Source organism: Nothoprocta perdicaria, unplaced genomic scaffold (genome assembly GCF_003342845.1).
Source record: "Nothoprocta perdicaria isolate Ctin4 unplaced genomic scaffold, notPer1 scaffold_237, whole genome shotgun sequence".
Classification (NCBI taxonomy): Eukaryota; Metazoa; Chordata; class Aves; order Tinamiformes; family Tinamidae; genus Nothoprocta; species Nothoprocta perdicaria.
The window spans coordinates 82,163-103,071 of NW_020455463.1; the positions used below are offsets into that span (position 1 = coordinate 82,163).

Genomic DNA, 20,909 nt, shown 5'->3' on the forward strand with positions numbered 1-20,909 from the left:
GGGGGGGGTGGAAAAGGGGGGGCTCCAGGCCCACAGGCTCTGGGGGGGCTGTGGGGGGGCAGTTGGGGGTGGGGAGCTGTTTTTGGGCTGTTTGCAAAAAAGCAGGAGGATCGGGGGCAGGGAGGGGACCCCCAGGGTGGGCAGGGGGGTGTGATGCAAAGAGCAGCCCCCCCTTGGTGAGGGGATATCCTGGGAGAGGAGCTGAGGAGCCTTGGGGGGTGGGGAGGCAGCTGAGCCTGAGGAACTGGGAATTCCGGGGGGTCGGGATGGTTCCCAGCTCCGCACCCCGCGGGAGGGCCGGGGGCTGCTGGAGCAGAGGGCTCTGGGGGCCGCTTGCCCTGGGTATCTCCCTGGGACTCGTCTCGGGGTCCCCCATGCCCCCCTCAGACTCCCCCTTGCTCCTCTCCGGTGTTTTTGTGCCGTCCCGTTGTCATCTCGGTTCAGCCCCTGTTTAATGCGGACTTTAGGGCCTCGTTAGGAGGCTGAAGCGGAGGTTCCGTTGCCCGACCCCGGCCGGGCTCAAGGGGAGCTGCATAAAGGCGGGCTTTGCATCGTACTTGTTGCTGCAGCCCTGGATTTGGGGGTTATTTCAACAGGGAATATCTAGATCAGCCAGTAAGAGCAGGGAAACGTGTGGGAGCTTGGAGAAGGATTCCCGTAAGTAGCCGGGAGAGGGATCCCAAAGCTCCATCCGAGCCCCTGCTCTGCTCCCCCCCATGCAGGGACCGATCCAGACGAAATTCCAAGCACCATCCTCAAATCCATTTGCTTCCCCCTGTCCCCCAGAGTGAAATCCAAGGGTCATTTCAAAACGTTCCTTGCGGCAAGAAGCTTTTCCGCAGGGTGGTTGGAGCTGGGATTTTAGGGTAGATTCTGTGTCGGAGCTAAAAAGCTTAAGGATTTGTTTTCCAAAAAGCTTTGATAGGGTCAGTCTTCATCCAGGAAACTTGGCTGTTTTGCCTGGTGATTTTTATTGCAATTGTGAGTGATGAGCTTGGATGGAGGAAAAACTAGTTTTTTATTGGTGCTAAAAGGAAAATGCAGTAAACTAGAGGAATTTAAGCATCTGTATCATGTAACCTGAATCAGTTCTCAATTTAGTCTTTTTTTAAATGTATTTCTAGTAAGCGTGAACTAAAGAGAACAGAAAAAAACTGTGTGGTTTGTCATGGAATCAAGCGTCCTTAGCTTGTGTGTTTTAGTGCTTCAAAATCTTGCTCATCTACATTCATTTCTTAACCCCCCCTTTGAAATTTGGATGCTCTCTTGTGGAGATAAAACTGCAAGAAACCCGAAATAATTGTGCTGTGCTTGTGTGCGATTTCACAGCTCTCTTGGCCTGCCTTCCAGGTTGAATTTGTGGTTTATAAAGTCTGTATTGGTCTAAAAATGTGGGGGAGCCGTGGGCTTTTAGAGCACAGTGTTTCCTGAGTGTTTTTTGTCTTTTTCTATATTCTCGCGTTGGTTCGTGAGCCTGTTTTGGCTGTCGAAGCTCGTCTGTGTTTTGCAATTCTCTCTATAAATAAACTACCCCTCGTGCCCGGTGCTTTGCTCCTTCCTTCACTTGTCGTGACTGTGCAACTAAAAGCACTAGTTACTGATCTGATTTATTTTATCTGATCTTATTTTATCTCGGAGCGACCTCCTGCACCATCCCAAGGTGTCTCTGGAGCAGCAGTCCCAGACAGACCTTTTTTTCACCCAAAACTGTGTGATGGCTTCCGCTCCAGGAATGATTTACATCTGAGAGACGTCAGCCAACACTTGCTTATACAGACGTGTTGAAAACCCCGTGGGAGCCAACGCTGGGTTAAATCTACAGCCCTGCCACCAGCAAAGCTCCCAGTTTCAAGGCTGTTGTGTCAGAGAGGCTGTTTTCCCCCCAAATTCAAATAAAATTCCCCTTCAGCAGCAAGTAATCAAGCTCGTTTTATTGCAAACCCCGCCCCAACTTGTTGGCACGTTGAAGATTGCTTCCCCTTCTGACAAAAAGCACATTTTTGAGTTGTCTAACCGGGATCTTCAGTTTGCAACTGTTCTTTTCTTTAAAAAGAAATAACGACAGGAACAATCGATGCAAAATGTCCTGCAGCTGCTGCTGAGCGTCCCCGGGGCTCCAGGTTGCTGCAAAACCTGTGGGCAAAGTTAATTTGTGCCTGCAAAATTAAACACCCGCTTGCCCGGACTGCAGCTTCGTCCCTGTCCCTTCTCAGCCGTGCGTGTGGTTTGTCCTTCTGCGCCATTATCCCCTCTGAGAGGGAAAACTCGTCTAAAACTCCTGTTTTTAAACGTGTTCAGAGAGCCCTGGGGTACCAGTCAGTGCTTTTAGCCACTGGGATTCTTCCCTGAATGATAGGTTATCATTTGAAACCATTTTTACTGCCTTATCCGTATGGACTCAGCTGGCGAAGGGCAGCAAAACCTTCCCTTTTAGTTTCTGCGTGATCTTGCCCCCAAAAACCTCCTTTGTCCTTGGGTTTGTACCCCAAAAGATCCATCTGTAACAGCAGAAGGCGAATGTGGAAGAAAATCAGTCGCCCGATACCTAGAAACCTTCAGAAATTCCTAGGAAGAGGGATTGGGAGTGCTCTGAAGGTAAAACCTCATTGCACGGGAAATGCAGAGGATCCCAGAGGGGTTGGGGTTGGAAGGGACCTCCGGAGATCCTAGTCCGAGCTGCCTGCATGCGAGGTTCCCATAACGACAGCCTTCTGACGAGCAAGTTGATAATTAACCATCGTTACGTGTGTTGATAGAGGCTGGTGTCCCGCGTGCCCTTGAAGGCAGTTTTTCCGATGTGTTTGTGTCTGTTTTGGAGCGGGACAGACGCCTCGCTCGGCTGCAGCGTGACCATTTCCAGGCTTCAAGTGCCTTGAAATGGCCACATCCTGGTGGCTCTTCCCCTATTTGCTTTACAAACAGGTCCTGGGATACATCTGGAAGCACTGAATAATTTGGAGCTTGCGTCCGTTAAAAATATAGAAATATTTTCTTGGAAGATAACCAGATTTCTGGCTTGTCCGTTATAGGGAAAACGGTGCTCGTCAAAGATTGGGGGCAGAATTCAGGCCTTTTATCTGGTTTAGGTATCCTGATAGAGCAATTGTGTCATAAATATAAACAGTTTGCTCTGGGGAGGAATTTTTGTTAAAAATATGTACGTATCTTTGTATCTTTTTTCCTTTTCTATTGAAAATAAAACCTGTGTGGCTGCGTGTCTGCTCCTCCTCTCCTCCCTAGCTGCTGGCCGCATTGACCAGCTTCATCCCGGTGCAAGGAGAGGTGGGAATCCCTGCAGGAATTTCCTTTGCATCCCTTCTCGAAGGAAATATCAGGCAGTTGCCGCTGGGAAGGCGACATCAGCAGAGTCCTGAGCTCTTCGACTTAGTACCTCGTGTTTAAAGTCAAGATGTTGAAAAATACCAGAGATTAAGCTTGGCCTGGAACTTCTCTTTCCATGCAAGTGTTTGACTACCTTTCACATTCAGGATTTGAAGCTTGAAGAGCTTTTTATTTATTCAGGTTTGGTAACTTCTAGTAGCATTTTTTTTAAAAAATTTATTTTTAACTCGGGTTTGACATTGTTTTCCTAATTCCCGTCAGTTCCCTACACACAGCAAATGCAAATCGCCCTCCCGTTCGGCTCGTGAAGCGCGGACGTTTCAAGGGTAACGTATTAAACGGATTTCAGCTGGAAGAAGGAGCTTGGAAACAGGGAAGCGACGTAGATGGCAGCCTCAGACACGCTCCCGTGAGCTCGCGTATCCAAAGATACGTTATTTATTTCTGCCTTTAGATCTGCTGCTGCTCCCGGGTCTCTCGGGACGCCCGTGGCTTGGTGCCCGCGAGCGCGCCGTGTTGCGGCTCCACGTTATTCCCGTGCCTTGGTGGGAAACAAAGGCGTAAGGAAACAGCAGGAACGCCCCTGGCTCCGTGGAGAAAATGGTCTGGCCTTAAAGCTTAGGTTGTGCTGCTAAAAATCCGGGTGGTTTGGGGCTGTTTGGAGAGTTTTGTGCTTGGGGAAGCGCTAGAAGCAGCGAGAAGATGTTGAAAACCGATGCTGTGTTTCTGCTTGCTCCCTTTTTCTGTCAGAAGCAAACGGTTTATAGAGCGTTTTCCAAAAACACTTGATTTCTAGGGGTTGGTTTCCTGCTGGGGAAGGAAACAGACCTGGCGCCGCTGATGTGGGAAGCAGGGGAAGGCGCGTGGGAGACGTGGGGGCTCCTCTCCCCCAGGCGAGGCCCTGGCGCGACGGCCTCTTTGCTGCGTGAAAATCCCCCGAGGAAGCAGCAAACTGGCCAAAGTGCCCTCTAAACTGGTTTCCCTTCCTATGGACACGCACGTCTTGGGGTTATTTTGTGTGTTGTGCAAATGCACGTGGGGCTTTTGAGCCGGGGCTGCCGAGTGTGGATTCCTGCTTGCTCTCTGGTAGCCCCGGTCTCCTCGCTTGCAGCGCTCGTGCGGAGAAAAGGCTCCTTGCTCTGAAAGCGGCATTTAGCGTTTGCAATGATAAATAGACCTCGTAGCACAGGGATATTCCATGTATATTTATGGCTGGACGTCTCATGCAATAACCTGAGGAATGTAATAACCGCAGGGCTGTTTTCCACTGCAGAAGTGGCAGTCGGAAAGGGAAAACGTGGGAGATTTGGGAGAGGACCGGATCATCTTGAGCCCTTGGAGCAGGGAGGAAGGGTTTCCACCTGCCCTGGTGCATCCCTGGCTTTCTCCACCGACCTGGAAACGGGGCTTTGGCCCAAATCCTAGCTTTGGTTCCCTTCTAATGTGGAGTTTTTGGTCCGCCCTCCCCGGGGAGGAGGATGACCATGGTGCTGCCCTCCTCCCTTGCTCAGTCCCGTTCGCTCTTTCTCCTCCTCGGGTACCTGTTTCCCTCCGGTTGTTTCTCCTCTTTCCTCGCAGCAAAGCGCGTTCCTGCAAGCGCCCTGCGAAGGGCCCGAGCAAACAGTTGCTGTGGTGACAAGAACGTAGGAAAGTTATCACGGTGAGGAGAAAATACCCGCTCAGGCCTTGCTTTATGGGGGTTTATTAAGAAAGCGATAAGGTTTTGATGTGGTGCCCGAGCGCGAGGCCTGCGGACAGCGCGGTTGTGCTCGGGAGATAAGGAGGTAGGTTGCGGTTTGCAGGAAGGAGATCCCAGTTTTCCATAGGGATGGGGCTGCAGGCACAAAGCGTGGCCGGGCAGTGCCGCTTGGCCCAGCTGGAGAGACAGTTTTTGCAGAAGTGAGTGTCATATTTGGCCCTTAAATAGGTCTGGATTTGATGTCGCAGAGCCAGGAGCAGATCTTGGGTCTTGTGCAGCTACACGGAGATGGACTGAACCGTCATGCGCTGAAGCTGGTGTGAAAATGTTTGTTTTTTCCCCCAACAGCTGAATTTTCATCCGAGTCCCACAGGGGCAACAGGTGCCCTGTGACCTCTCAGTGCCGTGGCGCCTTCTTCTTGAGGCTGGATATCCCTCTCTGGACAAGGATGGATGTTCAGAGAGGAGCTGCTTTCCAGGGCTCTATTCCCTTCACCACCTGGATGTCCCTCTTGGAGCTTTCCAATCCCTTAAGTTCATGGGCAGGGAATGAAACTCACTGCTGAGATAACATGAGCATTTGGCTCCACGGCTGCTGGTAGTCACCGAGCTGTTTCCTTTCACATCCCTCTCTCCGGTAGCTTCCCAGGTTGTCTGGATCACGAGGAAAAGGAGAAGGGCCCGGGGGTCTCTCCCAGCCTGCGACTTTCCCGAGATCCTTCTGCCCGCCAGAGTCAAATGCCAAAGAGAAGGAAACTCCCTGGGCAGGGAGCTGCGCTCGCGTTGCTGCCCGGCGTTGCTTTCCTTTTTTTTTTGTGTAATTCATGAAGAGAGGGGAAAAAAGAGACGGCAGAAAAAATAGGTTAAGCGTCAGCTCTGAAAAATGCAGCGTCGGGGCCGTCTCGCACCCGAGCGGCACCGCTTAATTAGCGCGGGCGCTTCGCTTGCGAAACCCGCCCCGCGTAGTTTATCTAACCTGCATGTTTTTCTTTCTTTTTTTCTTTATTTTTTTAAATAAATGCAGCGCTGGAGAAGCCCCGTGCGTGCAGGCTGTTGGCTTGGGTGAGCGCTTCACCTTTCAGCAAGGTCTTTGTGCCTGAGCGCAAGGCGGCTGCTTGGAGCTGCTCCCGTTCCCGCCCCCGTGAGAAGTGAAACCGGCCCCGTGAGGAGGCCCTGCGTTTTGTTTCTGCTTTTGTCCCCGAGCTGCCGAGGTGACAGATTAACCCACTTAGCTGCTCCTCAAACCCACCCGAGCCAACGTGGACCCTCCAGGAAAACACTTCCCAAGGTGGCGAATATTGTCCCGCTCCGCTGGTGGCTTCTTGGCTTGGGTTTGGGGGATTTGTCCCTCTCCTGCACAGGAGGAAGGAATTATTCTGATTTAAGAAGGAAGCAGTGAGCAGTTAAAACCTTCTGCTCGCTTTTGAGCTGATTTCTGCTTTGATAGTCCCCTGCTTGGAAGGGAGAAGTGAAGTTTCTCCTGGATTGGGTGGGAGAAGTCTATTTGTGGCTCTTGTAGCACTCCAGGACCCAAAATAGTGCTTGGGCTTTGCAGTGTCGCCTTCTTCCTGCCCAGAAGTATCCGTTTCCTCCCCTCGGACTTTCAGCATCTAATTGAAACTTGCCTGTTTTCACTGTAGTTTCTGCCTTAAAAAGTTGGGGTTTTTGCTGAGCACGTGCACCAGTCTTTGCTATTTACCTGCTGTGCTGGCAATGCACTCACCCAGCTCCCCAAAACTGCAAGGACAGGTGGATTTAAAAATGGCAAACACCTCTATTTTGGAGTTATTTGGGGTTATCTGAAGGCAAGAAATCCTTGTGCTCGCTTAGAAACAACACAGTTAGAAAAGCATGAAAAAGAGCTGCCATTTTGCAGGTGTAAAGGGGTTTTTGGAGGCTCGACTCCAAAACAAGGGGGTTTCATGTTTGGAGGCTGGTTTGCTCCTTATTGGGTTGCTTTTCCCCGTGAAGTCGCCCCGTTCAATCTCCGATTTAACCATTTCCATGGCAACCAGCGGCGACTGAACCGGGATTATGGCTTCAATAAGGGAAAAGGGAGCAGGGACACAGCAGCTCCGGCTCTCAAAAATCCGGGTTTTGTACAACTGCTGCAAGGGTTGCGTGGAGCAAATGGCTCCCAAATTTTGGAAACTGGGAAATACTGGTGGATCTCGAGTTCATCTTTAGTGGTGTTTTTAAGTTCAGAGCTTCTTGCTGTAAAATTTTACAACTCCTTCTTCATTTTTTGGCTTCTTGTAATAGGATTAAGTCTGGGGCTGCTTTTAAGACCTGTTTTATTATTGCCAGAAGAAACCTGCAGTTACTCAAAGCCGTAAAGAGATATTTCACGGCCTGTAGTTTTCTTGGCCTTCTTGGGACTGCCAAGAACATCCCCAAAAGTGGTGAGATGGGAGCAAGGCTTGCACGTCTTGCTCCTTGCCAAGCTTCAAGGACATCTGGATGTGAATCTCTGCAAAGCAGTAAGGAAAAAGGCCCAGGATGGAGCTTTGGAGCATCTGTTTCTTTCTGCTTCCTCAGTAGGAGACACTTATTTGGCCAACGAAGCAATTATCTGCTAGCACGGCCATCCTCGAAGCCTTAATGAAAGATAAGGGGATCATTAATATTCCAACAATTGCCCCAGGACAATAGGTTGGTATTAATTCCCGGGAAGAGGAGACTCGGGTTGTTTTGTTGGCTTTTTGGGATTCATGATGGGTTGCTCGGTTGCGTTTAATCCCGAGGGGATTCCAAGTTGCAGCATTGCCGTGGAGGATGTAGGTGGTCAAAACATCTCAATTTGGTGATTGCTGCTTTGGGTAGAGGCCAGTTCTGCTCAGAGAGCAGACGGTTCTTCAGACAGGAATCTTCAGAAGGTGATGGAGAGGAAAAGAGCAACAAAGACTATTCGATTCTTCAGGCATGTTTGGAAAGAAGTGGGATGACAAGCTACTTTCCAGCGATGAGAGGATATTAAACATGGAGCGCAACCACTTACAATCAGCATTTGTAGGTAATTTGCACCCCAGAATCCTAAAATAATCAGTTGAAGAGGCTGTTCGCCCGCTGCGTTTTGATTTGATCTTTGCTGATTACTGCATCAGTTCCAAGGGGCTGGAAGGGTGTGAGTTAAATGCCCCTGTTAAAGGTAGGAGTGACTTGAGTGAAGCCAGCTGGGCTGTCAGTTGATGTTGCATAAAACACTTAAAACATTGATTTGCAATTTGTTACCTTAAGAGCAAGAAAAGGGTGGCCAAGTAACTCTTGGCACCTGAATTTCCTTTAGAGACGGCTTCTTATTGCACAACGCCCTGGCTAAAGATGAGAGCGCTGTGGTTGCCACCAAGAGAGCAGGTGAAGGGCTTGACAAGGTGCCCGAGAGCCCAGAGGTCTCCATGGAGACCTGTCACCCGGTGTTTCCATCCGTCACTGGGAGACGTGTGGGTGAACTTTCCGCTTCCTTGTGGCCAGGTGACTCAGAGCCCGGAGGCAGCGCGGGGTCACGGAGCCCTTTGGAGGCACGAGGTGAGATGAGACCATTGCTGAGCCCTGGATTTGAGCCCAGGATGAGGTGGATGTGGCTTTTCCCCACCTCCCATGGCCGGGTGAGCCCCTCTTCCAGCATCCTTGTTGCTCTTCCAACATCCTTGTTTTAAGGCATCTTCAAAAATGATGCCCCGGGCGTGCGGGATAGGGAGAGCAACCCTCAGCGCCTGATTGTGGCAGTTCATCCCGGTGGATTTTCCCTCTGTGCCATCAGTGCTCTCGTCTTGGTCAACTACAGACGCACTCTTTAATAGCAGACGATGACAGGAGCCAGCAGCTGGAAGAAAACCTTGTCATTGTGTGGGTTTCAAGCCAAGCTCTTAGCACATTGGATCCTCCATCTGCTGCTGTAAGGACCAGATTGTCTCCTTTGGCTTTTCTTGGAGATGATGCTCCACTCTGATGTGGATGGACCCCATGTAGGGAGAGCTGGGAGAGACTTCCCAGATCTCCGGTGCTTCCATTAAGTCAGACTAGAGGGTCGGAACGACCCTTTTGGCTTTCAGGCTTAGGCTGCAATGCAAAGTGACAACCTGGGCAGGATCCCAGCAGGAAGAGAAGTCAGGATAAGGAATGGGAATCCCGGGAGAACGTTTTTAGTGTGTTATCTGTATGCACCAGAGCTGCTACTTGTGTACCTGGGCCTGCTCCTCTACCTTGTGGTGCTCCAGCAGCCTCCCTCTTCCCTACCATCCTGCTGCATGTTAGGGCTTAGCTGTGTTGTCCACCTTGACTGAATGATGCATGGATGCGTGTATTCTCTACTGGATGCTGCCTAGGAGAAACTCAACCCAGGGCAGCGCTGCTAACCAAATAACTTGGCTTGTGGCCCGCGTTGTGCAACCTTGTGGGTGACGTGTAGCTCATGGAATAGACCTGGCCAAGGACGTAGGCTTTTGCCTGCTCCTCTCCCAAGCTTGCTGAGGGCCGTGCAGGTGTTGCAGGCTGACGCCCTTCCGTGAACAATGGGATGCAAATCTTCTTGGACGCGTGCCTCGAACGGGCTGCAGTTGAGGCTCTTCTCATCTCCGACCTCTTTGCCAGCTGAGATGTCTGAGAATGAAGCAGCAGGAGCCTAGGAGCTTTTCCACGTCGACAACTTATCTTTAGGCCATCTGCTTCCAGGAGACGGAGGGACGGGAACAACTTTGTGTGCTGGTTGTTGGCCAACGGTCTTGTAGGCTAGAGCTGGGCGTCTCCGATCGTATGAGTTACAGCCAGCAGTAACCACCTCGCCACGGGGGCCCCGAAAAGAGGAATCACTAACACCAGAGCAGAATAGCAAAAGGGCTATTTTGGGCTCCTCCTGTGGCATTAGACCTGTGCTTTTTCAGATGTGAGAAGAGGAAGCTGAACCGAAAAGCGGGAAGAGTTGCGTTCGGACTGCTGGAATGTGATGGGAACCCAAACGCTCGGCGGGTGACCCGGGAGCAGGGCCAAGCGGCGTGTCGGGCAGGGGTGCTCCCTTCCCCGGGTGTCGAAATGCACCTTGCGACAGGGCCCTCGCGCAGCGCTGTCTGGCGAGGATGACGAGGGGCAGATCTCGAGTCGAGAAGGCCGAGTGAAGCAGGGAACCCCAAGGCCGTTGCTGTTGCGAGGTGCTCGGTGGAACCACGAGTGAGTTATTGAGTGACTGGAGGAGTCCAGCGTGGGCAGGTGGTTGGAAAGAGCAGAGAGATGAGGCTGGGGTGAAACACGAAGCCCTGAGATAAGCCGAGCGTTTGAGAGACCCTCTCTGTGTTGCTAAATGATGACGGTCATGAGGTCCACCACGGGGAGGGATGTTCTCCAGAGCCTCGCGGCCGTCCTGTGACGCCCTCGGGTGCAAAAACCACCCAGCTTCGGAGCCTCGGGTTTGTTATTGAGCAAGTGAGGACGGCTCCCTCCCCACAGCTCTAGCGCAAGCCGCTCTTATCTTCTGCCCTCGCGCGCGTCCCGGCGCAGGAAGGAGGAGGAGGGGGAGCTGCAGAGCTCTCCTGCCGCAAACGGAAGCGGAGCAGCGCTCCGGCCCCGCGCCTTCGGAATCCGCCCCCGTGCCCCTTCGCGGGTTGTTTTCTGAGGGGGGATTGGTGACAAACGGCTGCCGGGCAGAGCCGGGGCCGCCGCTGGGGTTTGGGGCCCCTTCGGCACGTGCCGCCCCTGCCCTGGGACTTGCTCCGGTTTGAGCCGCCGCTGAAACCGAAATCGTGTTCATGACCCTGCTGCAGACGGGGAGCCTGCATTAATTTCTCTCCCTGTGCATGGGAACCTGACTTCAAACGTTTCGTTTTGCATCCTTATTACCCTGAATCCTCCCTTTCTTGCTGCTGAAGGGACCGTTTCCTGCTCTTTCCGATATCCCAAAGCAGGCTCTGGGACCCATCCCGCTGTTACCCAAGGGTGATGTGGGCATCCAGGAGGATGTTTCCAGGAGAGCTGCAGCAGAGAAGAAACGTTGGCTTGAAAATATTGTGGGGCTTTTTGCACCACATTGATGTTAATGCATTTGAATGGATGTATTTATTTCTTCCTCCTCCTAGCAATGTCACCAGGGCTTCAGAAAAGATTTAGGCGCTAACGGGCATGGAACTGCAGAACCTGCCTGGCAGAGGGGCACTTGAGGGCTCAACCTGTGGGAGAGTGCTAGGCTTCTCATAGCAAATTATTTCACGTTGCGAGGAAAAGAAGAATTGGAGCAATGCAGAAAATACAGTGCTGTCACGGGAGGAGCAGCCACAGGCGAACGCGGCTATTTCTTACCCTGTGCTCTTTTTCTTAGCCTTTGAGAACCTGCCTGTAGCCGCCCCAGATTAAATTCTAGCAGGAGCAAAGAGCAGGACGCGCCTGAACCGCAGCCGAGCTGCTTCCTGCCTCGACGCCGCTCGCACGTCACCTACTTCTTAAACACCGTTTTACAACCCGGGTTAAAGTTGGGTCCTCGAGAAAGGTGCTGCTCCCCTGGGAAACCTTCCCCATCCTTTCAGGGGCTGGAAATAGGATTTGCTGGCAAATAGTTTTTGGCACCTCGCTCCTGTTTGTGTGGGGAAACGAGCACGGATGTGTTTGGTGCCGAGTGCCACCTGGGGCTTTTGCAAGGAGGTTTAACGAGCTCAAAAATGCGTTTCCTTTATAGGTCCCTTTGGCCAAAATAACAGTATCTGCCCCTTCTGTCCCCTGGAGCGCAGGGTTTGGGCTGGGATTGCTGCCCTGCATGTGGGACGTGGTGGAGGTGCCCGTGGCTGCCGACCACGTCTCGTTTTGCTCCGTTCCCCGCTCCGGTTCAGCGACACCGTCACCTCCGAGGAGAAAAGGGACAAGGGGCTGCGTTGAAAAGTGGCGGTTAAAGGGGATCCCGAGCACTGTGGGGATGTGTGTCCGTCCCAGAGCCCCGCTCAGGGCTTTTATTTGCTCCTGGTGATTTCCAGAAAGGCCCAGGCCTCACAGGTCCGTTTTTCTCTCTTCCAGAATAAGGACGATGAGAAGAAGCAGCTCAAAGAAGATGAGGAAGAGGAGCCTGTCAGGCACAAGTAATTATTTATTTATTCCCCCTTATCCCCCGCGGATGTATTATTCCAGTGCCGGTCTCTCGCTTGCTAATTAAGATCTTTCCTGGGATCCTAACGTGCATCAGCTTGCGTGTGTGGGAATTTAATCTCTTGGTGTCAGTGACTTGAAACGTGCAGCTGGGGCTGCCACCAGCCGACTGGTAAGTGCCAAGTCGGAAAGGATGGAGGGATGGAGCTCCCTCTGGAATTGCAGGACGTGATCTCCTACTGGGAGTGACCTCCTCCATAGGAGACCTGTGTCCTTGGCACTGCCACCGTGGGTGGAATAACCCCCTGGCCACCCTGGATGTCTCAGTTCTGCTCCTGCTGGGGGATTTCTCCTGGCACGAGCTGCCCGTGTGCCCCCGAGCTGCCCGATTTAGCCCACAAGTGGTTCCGGACAACGGTAGCGGCGGCTCCGAGTTGTCCTATCGCCGGGATGAGGTCGGGGCCGAAGGCGCCGCGCGAGCCGCGTCTTGGGCACCATGAATAATGAACAACGGGCGCCCGCTGCCACCCGAGCCCGGCGAGCCGCAAACCCGGCGGCTCCGGCGCCCTGCGGCGCCGCTTTGCCGCCCGCTGCCTCTCCAGCATCCTTCCCCTGCAGCTGAAATCAGACGCGGGGTTTAACGCGCCCTGGGATGCCCTGGAAATACTGGGTTTCGTCCTGGATTCTCCGGACTTTGCCCTGGAGCTGCCGGGCCTGCGTTTCACACCGAGCAGCAGCTCCGCGGGCGCCGCTTTTATAACTCGCTCTGGTTTTGGCGGCTTCCTGTTTGCGCCACTCGCCTCCCGGCCCCTTTTTGCTCCTGGCTTTTTATCTCGCTCGTGCTGCGCGGCACCAAGTGCTGACGGGGCCTTCCGGGGAAAAAACCACCACGGCCTGACAGCAATTTCAGCTCCGGGGCTCTCAAATCCACCCCCTCCAAGGATTTTAACTGCTTGGCACTCGTGGTGCTTCTCCCTTTATTTGTTTTTAAGCCCGGCTTAACCAGGAACTCCCTCCCGCGCCGGCTCCTTGGCGAGCCGCGGCCGGCAGGGTGGGGATGGACTTCGGCCCTTCCGCCCCGCTCCGCTCGGGAAGAGCGGCCGTCGCCTCCGGGGATTTGCAGCCCCGGGCACCTCTGGCCGCGGCGGCGACGTCGGGCTTTGAAGTCGGGCTCTGCGCGCGCTAAGCTCGCCAGGAATGCCCTGAATGTAAATACAGAGCCACGGGAGGGGAGGGGAAACGCTGGAGCTTTGGCCTTTTCCCTGCTGCTGGATTTGCTCCGGTGGAAGAGCCACGCCGGGAGCAGGGAGAGCCGTTGTGCAGCCGTGCTTCCTTTGCTCCCGGGAATTAAAGACATGCTGTGACATGGGGGACATCAGCGTTCCACGGGAGGAGGTTGGTGCGCTGTGTAATGATGATTTTTATCATTAGCACCTTCATCCCATGTGTCCCCAGGAAAGCCAGGGAGATCCCCAGCTCTCCACAGGGTCTGGAGTCTCCTGGTTCCTGCCTAGCAGGAGCTCTTGCTGCCTTGGCCGGTGCCCTGGGATCCCCAACCTGCCCTGGGTAGGCTGAGGAGACAGCAGGGCTTGGTGCTGGGCCTGGAGGCGCAGAGGAATCGTGCTTGCTCCAGCTCTGAGGTCACCTAGAGGCAGCTCCAAGTCCAGGAATCATCAGAGCCGCTTTACGGCGCGAACGGAGAGGATGGGGCGTAAAGGAGGAAGCTGGAGCGACCTCGGAGGGGTTGGGAGACCTCAGGGCACCCGTCACCCTCTTGCAGGGGACATCAAGAAGCTGCTCCCTGCCTTCCTTGGAGAGACCTTCAGGAGAAAGCAGGTGGCCGTGCTTGCTCTTCGGCATTCCCCAATGCACTTGGAGCAGCGGGATGCTGGGATGTCCTCAACGGCTCCGCGTCTCCGCTTGTTGCTCTCCTTCCAACCCGAGCGAGGAATTTGGGAGCACGGGGGCGAGCGCTGCCCCCTCCCAATGACCAAAACTGGGGGAAACCTCAGGAGCCCACGTGCGTTGGTGCTGAAGTCTCCTGCTCTGTGGTCCCTGGTTCTCCAGCCCTTCTCGATGCTCCCGCTGCCTTCATGGGACACATCCTGGAGCAGGGAAGAGGCCACCGCTCCACTGCTTCTCACAGGACTTGGGACCTCCCTGGTGTCTCCTTTCACAGTAACGTTTTCCATGTTTGAGCACAGCTTCCCGGGACCACCCAGGAGTGAGCGGATTTTGGAGAGGCGGAGAGACGAAATGAAGCCCTCGCACGGGTTTATCTTATCAAGGGCAATGTGGAAATCGTTGTCCAGGACATTTGGTTCCCAGCAAGCCGAAGCGGCTGTCACAAAAAGCAAAGCCCCGTCAAAGAGGGGCTCGGCAGCAGCTTGAGAAGCTTGAAGGGCACTAAATCCTCCAACCAGATGGCGTTTCTTCTCCAGGGCTTTGGAAGGGACCTCAGCAGGCTGATGCTTCACCTGGAGACTTGGAGTGTCGGTCGTTGATCGGAACACGGTGTCTGTCCCTAAAGCCCTCGAGGCTGGAGGAGCGAGGCAGAAGCAAGCTTGGACGTGGTCTTGGGCGCTTTGTTTTGCACCGTTCTTTTCCCGTTCTGCACGTGCCCTGCAGGACATTTCCAACTGTCCTGCTCTTGTCCCTGCCATCCCTAACCAGATGCTCCAGGTTTGCGAGCACAAGCAGATCCGAGCTGTCCTTGACCATCTCCCCAACGTGAGGAGCCGGTTGCTCCTTGCTGGTCTCTCAGGAGCTCCTGGCGGGGCTCGTGTGTCCCTGGAGAGGATGAAGATGAGGATGAGGTGGTCCCAGCAAGGTGGTACCAACCATCCTTGCTGTATAAACGTGGGATGAGGGAGCTCGGAGCTACCTTGGAGCCTGTTCCTCCTGGCAAGACCATCATCTGGAAAAGGCCCTCCCTGCCCTCCCGGGGGAGCCGCGCTCCGAGCGGCGCCTCCTCCGCGGCGCCTGTTGCCGACAGCCGCCCTCGCTCCCGTTGTTGTGGGAACGGCGAGAGTTCCTCGCCCGCCAAGGCCTCCGGGCTGTCTCTCTGGAACGCGGCGCGAGAGGAACCGCTGGCACCTGAACTTTGTTGAACCCGCTCCCGGGGAGCCTGAGCCGTGTCTTCTTCCACGGATATATCTCTATGTGTTTTTGTGTGCACATATTCTGCTTTTGCATGCACGTATGGATACAAAAACACATATATATGTTATGTTTATATACGTAAAACTTAAGAAACAAGTATAGATGCAGAAATACTTATATATATATATTTTTAACTCCTTGGAGGTCTGTGGGGGGAGCATCTCTGGGCATCTTTGCAGTCCTGGAGAGAAGAGGAGGAGGGATGAAGGCAACTGCTGCTGCTCCCAGGGAGGCTTCTGTGCTCCGTGAGGCACGCGTGGGAGCTGCTCTCGCATCCAGCAATTAATTAAAAGGAGCAATTTTTGTTTTGTTCTTTTTCCCTCACGTTCCCAACACAGTTTTGTGTGCGAGGTTGATAAGGGTGTGAAAGCAGCGGTGGGACCCACACGGCACCGGCTTCACAGGGAGCTTCTGCTCTTGTCCCACTGCTGTTGCCATCTGCAGCAGCTCCGGCCAGGATGCACGTGAAGGTTTTCAATCTCATGGATATGTCTCCAACAAGCAGGAGGATCAGTGGGTTGCTTCTCTGTCCCTGCAAATCCTGCAGCGCGGAGGCTACTCGTGAAGCCACTGAATAAAGGCCAGTTTGTGCATATGAGTCCGGAGATGTTGGAAAAATAATGGGACCCTTTGGAGGCAGATTCAGGTTGTGGACCCTGCTCGTGGGGAGCTTTGGGGCCTGGTGAGTGAGGATAGGGTCATGGAAGGGGATGAAGAGGGGCTGGAGTCACCTGGATCTGTGCTTGGGGCTGAAATAATTCATAGTAAATGTCATGTGCTGCCAACACTAAATAGACGTTGTATTGAAAAAAAGAAAAAAAAGAGAAAAAATAAAAAGAAAGGAGAGAGAAAAAGAGAAAAAAAGAAGAAATGAGAGAGGGAAAAAATAAGAAAGGAGAGAGAAAAAAGAGGGGGGAAAAATGAGAGAAAGAAGAAAGAGAAAAAGAAATGGGAGAGGAAAAAAGAGAAAGAATGGGGGGGGAAAAAAAGAAAAAAAAGGAAAAATAAAAAAATGGGAGAGGGAAAAAGAAAAAGAAATGGGAGAGAAAAAAAATGAGAGAAAAAAGAGAAAGAAATGGGAGAGGAAAAAGGAAAAAAGAAATGAGAGGAGAAAGAAGAAAGGAGAGAGAAAAAAAAGAAGAAATAAGAGAAAAAGAAAAAAGAAAGAAAAAAGAGAGAGAAAAAGAAATGAGAGAGGAAAAAAGAGAAAAAAAAAGAAATGAGAGAGAAAAAGAAAAAAAAGAAAAGAAGAAAGGAGAGAGAAAAAAAGCCTGTGATGCCTGAGTACTGGGAGCCGGGATGGGGTCCTGGCGCCTTGACTTTAAGGCTCTGGTTTGGGGAATGCCCCCGCTGGAAGCTGAACTTCTCTGGTCTGTGTTTGCTGAATCGAGGCCTGAATTATTAGCGAGGGACGGAGCAGGAGCAGGGCGAGCCCTGGCGCGGGGCAGCGAGTGCCGGCGCCCAGGGAGGGGCTGCTTCCCGGCGCTCCCGGGAGGAGGGCACGGAGGCAGGAATTTGTGGGTGTCCCCGTCACCGCCGGCCCCACCGCCCGCGTGCTGAAAAACCTGATTTCTTGCTCCGCTGCGAGCTGCTTTGCGCCGCACCCCTGCCTGGAGCCCTTCCAGAAGCAGCTCTGGGAGCAGCTTCGCCCTCTTTCACGCTGAGCCGACGCGTGGACTTTGCCCCATCCACCCCCAAAGTCCTGGGGTCTTTTTGGCCCCAATCCGCCGTGCTTGTGGCACTTCTGTTGGCACCAACCTGTTGCTGTGCTCCGTCCCTGTGGCAAAAGGTGACCTCTTATTGCGAAGAAATGTCCCAAGGGGTGTAGTGATCCTAGCTCAGAGGCCGCCTTCTCCTAATGGAGCATCTCCCTTTCTGTCTTGGTTAAGCTGGACCTAAAAGGGAGCTGGGATGAAGGTCAGAGCGTGGGTCTAGCTGTAGGTTGCTCCCTCTGGGCTTTGGCCCCGGCTGCCTCTCACCGCCTTGTGCTCTTCCTCTTCCTTCCCAGGGAGCTCAGGCTGCGGAACTACGAGCCCGAGGACGAGGAGCTGAAGAAGAGGAAGGTGCCCCAGGCCAAGCCGGCCTCAGGTGGGTGGGAGCTGCAGGGTTGGACACGGTAGAGCTGGGACAGCAAGAACGAGGAACGTGTGGAAGATATCAGAGCTCTGAGCTGCTGCCCGCTGCAGTGCAACCTCAGCCGTGCTCTTCAGCCTCCTCCTCCTCGCTTTGCTGCAGCTCCCACATCTCTTTTTTTTGCTGGTTTTCCTTCTGCAGCTGGGTTTGCAGCCGGGCAGGCCCCGCTTGCCTCATCGGCCGCCCTCACCCGTGGGCCTTGCACAGCCTGCGTTGCTCAACGGGGTGTGTGCCTGAGCAGCAGGGCTGGAGGCTGCTCGAGGAGGTGTCCCACTGGAGCAGGAAGTTTGCACTAGATGATCTCTAGATGTCCCTTCCAACCTTAACCATCCTGTGATTCTGTGGGGCTCTGGGTTCTCCTCTTGGAACTGCCTTTAAACAAACCTTAGATGCAAGTCCAGGACGTTCAAACTGCTTTTTCCAACCCCAAACCTCTGCCTCCCAGGGGAGGCTTTGCCTTCATCTGGAAATACGAAGTCCTCCTGGGATAGATCCCTTGAAAATGCCCTGTAAAAAGGCTGCCTGTGCCTGGTGGCGAAGCGCCTGCAGGAGGGAATGCTGACAGGGCAGTTTCTTTATCCTTCTGCCAAGGTTTTAAACTTCCTCCTGTTCTTCTCCCACATGGGGCTGGGAATTGGGAACAGCCTTTTTGGCCGTTTGCAGTAAAAGCCAGACTCTCGGGAGCTGCCCTGCTCGTTGGATGCAATTCCCGGGTCTCGAGCAACACAAGCTCGTCCCGTTCTCTCAGCATCTATTTGCACGGGACACTTTGCTCCGTATGGAGCCTCCAGCACCACGATGGAGGGGTGAAAAGCCGGGACTGCTAAGTTGGTGCCTGTGGGTTGCTGCAATCCCAAATCTCCACCTGAAGTGCTAGAGCAGGTTAGGTCAGATCAGGGCCGGTTTAGGCTCTTGCAGTCGCGATTTCTGTGCGTGAGGCAAGGCCTCCGCAGCAGGGAGCTCCGGAGTGAGGAGCTGCCTCCTTTTCCTAAGGCAGCTCCTTCAGGAAAACGCCAGGCTGCTTCCCAGGAGGGAATGCAGAGCCCGGCTTTGCCATGTGCCTGGCACCTCTAGGACCTTAAAAGAAGGGGCTGTGAGCCCAGCACGCTGCTTGGTGGTTGGGTTTGTGTCATTCGTAGCTGACGTGAGCCCGGCCCTGGGATGTGGGTGCTGCTCCGTGCGCACGTGTTGCGCTCCCAAGGCAGGGTCTTCCCTAGAGGCTTTTCCGAAGCCATCCCAGAGCCCTGGGGAGGGGGTTACTTGCCTTGTCCGTGCGTCCTGCTGCAGCAGCCCGCTCTGACGCTGATCCTGTTCCCCCATCTAGTGGAAGACAAGGTGAAGGAGCAGCTGGAGGCCGCCAAGCCGGAGCCCATCATCGATGAGGTGGTAGGTACACTGGGAGCCGTTCGGCGCCCTGCACTTCATCCCCGCCTGCGTCCCCGTTGCCTGTGGCTCTCACGGGGTGTCTCCTGCTCTTCCCTAGGACCTGGCAAACCTGGCTCCCAGGAAGCCGGACTGGTGAGTGCCCACAGGGACCTTCCTTGAGAAGGAAGCACGAGCGGTTGTGCAACCATCTCCTTGAAGGGTGAGGGTTGGGCTGGGAGGGTGCGAGATGGGAAGCCCAGTCCTGCCATTGAGGGAGGTGCAAGACCAGGAGCTGTTCTCCACTTTCCCCTTCTTATGGTGAGCGACACTGGTTCCTTTGGGGCGCTTGTCACCGTGGTGGCCTCGGTGAGCAGGGATGCTCCATTCACCACGTTGGCTTGCCCATGAGCTGCCCCCATGGCAGAGCCGCTGGGCTGTGTTAGACACACGCTGCTCCGTGCCCTTCTAGGAGGGAGAAGGGGTTGGTCTGCCCCTCTATGGAAGGTGCAACTCGGCCCTCACATTCCCACCGTTGTCTGGAGGAGGATTTGTGACCTTATCGTTCTCCTCCGCAGGGATTTAAAGCGGGATGTAGCCAAGAAGCTGGAAAAGCTGGAGAAGAGGACGCAGAGAGCCATCGCCGAGCTGATACGTGCGTGACGGTGCCGCGGGAATGGCCTGTAGGGTTGCCGGTTGTTCCCGAGGGATTACACGCTGTCCTCGTGGGCAACTCGTCGTTGTGCAAGGGAGGGAATGGGCGGAGGTTGGTTCTGCCCTTCTCCTGGAGCCTGGTTCCCATCCCAAAAGGGCAAGGGAGCCTCTCCGACCCTGAATCCACGGAGAGGGAGCTCCCTCGTCGTGTGATGTGGCAGGTCCCTGCTGTGGCCGGGGCAGTGGGGGGACATGGCGTTTGTCCCCGTAGGAGCAGACCCTTTTCAGCAGGGGTGCTGCTGGTGGGTGGCTCATGCTCTGCACTCCAGGTCCTCCACCTCACCCTACGGGTTCCTCCGCACGGATAACCTCTTGCTAAGCAGCTGCTCCCTTCTCCCTTGCAGGAGAGAGGTTGAAAGGCCAGGAAGAGGAGCTGGCGTCGGCGGTCGGCTCAGCGAAGCAGGACGGAAGCGACTCGGACTGAGGAGCCCCACACGCAGCCTCGGGCTCTGCAGGTCGCCCTTTGCCGGCACCGCCAAACTCCGGGCTCGTTGGGACGTGTTGTCCTGTGGCAGAAGCCCAGGGAGCCCTAATGTGCCCGAAGGAGAGGGACAGACACTCTGGCTGGCTCATGAAGAGCATTTCACAGACACCTCCTTGGGACCAACCTTACTGATGGGAGCAGGACGCACACCCACATTAGCTTGAACCTAGACTGGCCTAGACCGAGCAAGGAAATTGCGAGCAAAAGGGCTGGTGCCAAAGAAGATGCTGATGTCCCACGTACAGAGCAGCTGGGCTGGGAGTGACCCTCAGGACCTCTTGTCATTCCGCTCGGGAAGTGGGCTCCCATGGCCCAGCTAATGTGTGGTTTGTTCTGGTCCCACCAGTTTCCAGGTCCTCCAGGCTCTGCGGCGTGTTTTATAAGTGGCAAAGTTTGGTCGTAAGAGTTATTTTCATAATAAAATGGTCCCATGGGGTAGAAATCATTGCTTGTTCTGTCTGTTTGGAGGTGGGGGAACTTCAGGCTGCTACGACTGGTCCCTGACCCCCGGGTGTCCTGTCTTTGCTGGGGGGAGCTCTGAGATCTTGCAGGTTGGGTAGCTTGGCCAGGCCCACACTGCTCTAACAGGGGCCCTGTGGACTCCCGAATCCTCCTGGATTTGGTTGGAAAACATTTTTGTCCCCAGAGGAAAACATCTGCTGTGTTCAGACTTGACAGCAGTACTTAGAGCAGATTCCACCTGCAATAAAAATAGCAGTTCTTGTTAACACACACATCCTGCTGCTTGTTAAAAGCCCGTTGAAAAGAGGAAGAGGTCCCTGACCCAGCTCCTGCACTGAGCGGACCTGGTTCTGCTGATGGTTCTGCAGAACTTGACCTTCACATCTGGGGACATCTCTGCTGTGTATCCCACTCGCTGCTGGATGGCCCTGGGCTCCCTCTGGGCTCTGTTTCTAATGGGAAAACACTTCGGATATCACCTGGCACAAACAA

The 20,909-nt window shown here is 54.1% G+C and overlaps 1 protein-coding gene across 1 annotated transcript; it reads left to right on the top strand.

The window, feature by feature from the left end:
* The first annotated feature begins 5,170 nt into the window (after window positions 1-5,170).
* Window positions 5,171-20,297, top strand: CCDC12 (coiled-coil domain containing 12). Its single transcript, XM_026039670.1, has 9 exons — window positions 5,171-5,241; window positions 8,328-8,512; window positions 11,422-11,513; window positions 12,032-12,093; window positions 17,271-17,350; window positions 18,720-18,781; window positions 18,879-18,913; window positions 19,336-19,412; window positions 19,816-20,297. Exons 1-9 carry the CDS (start codon window positions 5,171-5,173, stop codon window positions 19,893-19,895), a joined length of 744 nt encoding a protein of 247 aa, XP_025895455.1. The 3' UTR covers window positions 19,896-20,297.
* The last annotated feature ends 612 nt before the right edge of the window (window positions 20,298-20,909 follow it).